At 46.0% G+C, this 3,210-nt stretch overlaps 1 protein-coding gene across 1 annotated transcript; it reads left to right on the top strand.

Moving 5' to 3' along the window:
* Positions 1 to 344: 344 nt before the first annotated feature.
* LOC109733016 (uncharacterized) lies at positions 345 to 3,210 on the top strand. Its single transcript, XM_020292218.4, has 2 exons — positions 345 to 1,624; positions 2,807 to 3,210. The coding sequence occupies exon 1, from the start codon at positions 408 to 410 to the stop codon at positions 1,611 to 1,613; it is 1,206 nt and encodes a 401-aa protein (XP_020147807.1). The 5' UTR covers positions 345 to 407; the 3' UTR covers positions 1,614 to 1,624; positions 2,807 to 3,210.

Below are 3,210 nucleotides of genomic sequence, written 5' to 3' on the forward strand. Positions count from 1 at the left end.
ATATCTCCAACTTTGCATCTTCAATATCTTCTATTAAAGATGCTCTTAGCATCTACAGTAGTATTAAAATTTTGATCACATACACATAAGGGACAAAAGAGTCTTTTCAAATGTCACTTGACACCGTTAAAGCTTAAATTGGACAAAAGTGTTATAAAAGGTATAAAATTTAGACTCAACGTTACACAGGGAAGAAATTATTTTTTGATGTCAATTAGGGCAAAAAAATAACAGTGTTAAATAAAGAATTCTCTCAAGAAGAAGCGTGGGTAGTAAAAGGAGGATTCTTATTTTACTCTCTGATCTGAGTTTTTCTATAAAAAAATAACCACGACCGCTGCGGCTAACTCCCACCAAAGCGCTACCCCCTTCCTCTCCACTGCGCAGCGGTCGATCGGCCGCCAGCCATGACCCCGACGGCGCGGCACCTCGTCGACGAGATCCTAGAGGAGATCTTCCTCCGCCTGCCCACCCCGGCCGCGCTCGCCCGCGCCTCAACCGCCAGCCCCCGTTTCCGCCGCATCATCACCGAGCGCGCCTTCCTCCGCCGTTTCCTCGCCCTCCATCCGCCGCCACTCCTGGGGTTCGCAGCTGGCGTAGGTGGCTTCTACCCGGCCCAGGATCCCCACCCCTCCGCCCCGCTCGCGCGCGCCATCGTCGACGCTGCGGATTTCACCTACTCCTTCGTCCCCAAGGCCAAAAGCTGGTTCGGCCACTGGCATCCCTGCGACGCCCGCGACGGCCGCCTCCTCCTGGAGGCCAGCTACCGGTTCGATCTCGAGACGATCCCGAGCCACGCGGTGTGCGATCCCCTGTCACGGAGATACGTGGTGCTTCCAGCCATACCCGAGGAAATGACCATCCCGCAGGAGCGTCTCTTTGAGTTCCGCTCTATCCTCGCCCCAATAGCCGAGGACGAGGACGAGACGTCGTTCAAGGTGATCTTCATGGCGAACTACAAAAGCAAGCTGCTTACCTATGTATTCTCTTCTGTTACTCTGCAATGGTGTGTAGCTGCATCCATCAGCTGGGGTTCTTTGGGCACAGCTGATCCCTATTTGGCCAGGCCCCTTTGCAACAACCTACACAGCTTCTTCTACTGGGACGCGGATTGGCGCGGGAAGCTGTTTGTGCTAGACACGTGCAGGAGGGAGTTTTACATTGCCAACTTTGCCGCGGGTAACCATCGGCAGCTTCTAAATAAGCGTGGACACGGTATGATCAGGTCTTCCATTGCTGTGGGTACAGACAGAGCCCTTGAGATGTTTTCTCTCATTGGTGATTACGGTTCAGATGCCTTGTATGGTCTCTATCATACCACTCAGCAGAATGACGGTGAATCTTTCAACGAATGGCAGCTAAAAAATGTTGCAGCATTGCCTCGCGGATGTCTCTATGATACTGTGGGTGCAACCGAGGGATTCATGGTCCTTCGAGGCTATCAGGAGCCTCATCATGGTTTGCCTGGGAATCGGGATGTAGAAGATTTATTTTCACTGGATCTCAAGACTTCTGAACTTACAAAGGTCTGCAGAGTAGCACCACAGGATCCTACCAGGCGTGTTTGCTCGTACTTTGGCTTCCCACCATCATTATCGAAACCAAGTCTATGAACTACAAAGTGGTAAGATTTTTTACATAGTAGTATTGCTTATTTCATTGGATTTTCTCATCTGAATCGGGAAGTGACAAGCTTATATGTTTGTATTTATGAATCATTATGGTGCTTTGCAATCCTATACAGAAGATCTTAAGGGTGTCAGCGAAGTACTATATTACCTTTTTTTCTTTCATTTTTTGCGAATTAGCTACCATATTACCTTTGAATGACAAGAGAAAATCTAGATAAATTCACCTTTTTATCCGATGACCTCTACCCATCAGTTTTACAAAATGCAGTCAGGTTGACTTGAAACCACCCCGTGGTTCCAGAACTTGTCTCCTGATCGAGGTAACACTGCCCATTTTGGTCCTTGCGTTTTAGTTTCTCTGGTCCAAATTGCTTGTCCAAGCCGGGTCTGATAACTCTGGTCCCAGTGCAGTGAGTTCGTCAAATTATATATAAGCATGCTACAGAAAAGGTGAAAAAACTAGCCTGTTGGAACCAATCTTTCTTGTTGGTTATATTGAGCTTGTTCAATATCAGGCTGATCAGGTTCTTGCCAGCGCTTCTCTATGGAGATTTTGTAGAGAGATTTCAGAAATTTGCCCTTAGGTGTTAGGAATCTCATCGTGTGGCTTGTTCAGATTTGTCTGCGTATAGGAGGGGAAATGGCTGGGGCTTACGTTCCATCTTTAGGTCTTAGAAATCTGCACATAATTCATTGATCCGATGGTATCCAAAAGAAGTATGTGTCATAAACTCATAATCTGCACACAAGTTAGTTAATGTTTGAGGGCCTTGAGGCTTTTTATTACCACTCAATGTTATGTTTCTATTATTTTTACTCACTCTGCATTGCTTCAAAACTGGAGTTACATGGCCCTGGGATTCGCCTGAAACATGGACAATCAGCTTAATTATGTGACCTTTCCGATTTATGCTTAAGATTTACTGTACTTTTCAGTTTTGCAAATCAGGCATAAATTTGCGTATATTGCTCCCAAACTGCCATAAGATGTCTTTGGGAATATTTTGAAGCATGAATGAGCACCTTATGCGCCTCTAGTCCGAAGCTACCAGTTTTGTATGCATGCCACATTTTGAAAGAAGTGAAGGTTTTTACCTCCACATCGGTTACTTCTGAATTCTAACTTCTTACCTCCACATCGGTTACTTCTGAATTCTAACTAAATATATCTGCAGGTATGAACTAACTTTGCTGCTCTTGGGGTCTCTTGTTTGGGGGCATATCATCCATGTGTCGACGGAAGATGGTCCTGACAATATGCTGTCTCAATGATACAGTACTCAAGTCTTGGTGTTAATTATCAGAAATCGATTGTCATGTACTTCGCTGGGGCTGTGTTAGGCGTGTTTAAGCAAGACATGCTACTGTAACCAAGGTGACTTTGTTTTACCACTAATTCGTAAGAGACATACTGTTGCTTTGTGCCGGGAGATTGTCCATGACCTAGAAGACAGTGATGGTGGTGCGTTTTGCTCAGTTGCCACTATGCTTATTGTTGTACGAATCCTGGTGCCTGCGGCCAAGTTATGCCCTGCTTTCATGTTTGTGATCTAGACCGAGATGAATTGTTTTTCCTGCA

Source organism: Aegilops tauschii, chromosome 6, assembly GCF_002575655.3.
Source record: "Aegilops tauschii subsp. strangulata cultivar AL8/78 chromosome 6, Aet v6.0, whole genome shotgun sequence".
NCBI lineage: Eukaryota > Viridiplantae > Streptophyta > Magnoliopsida > Poales > Poaceae > Aegilops > Aegilops tauschii.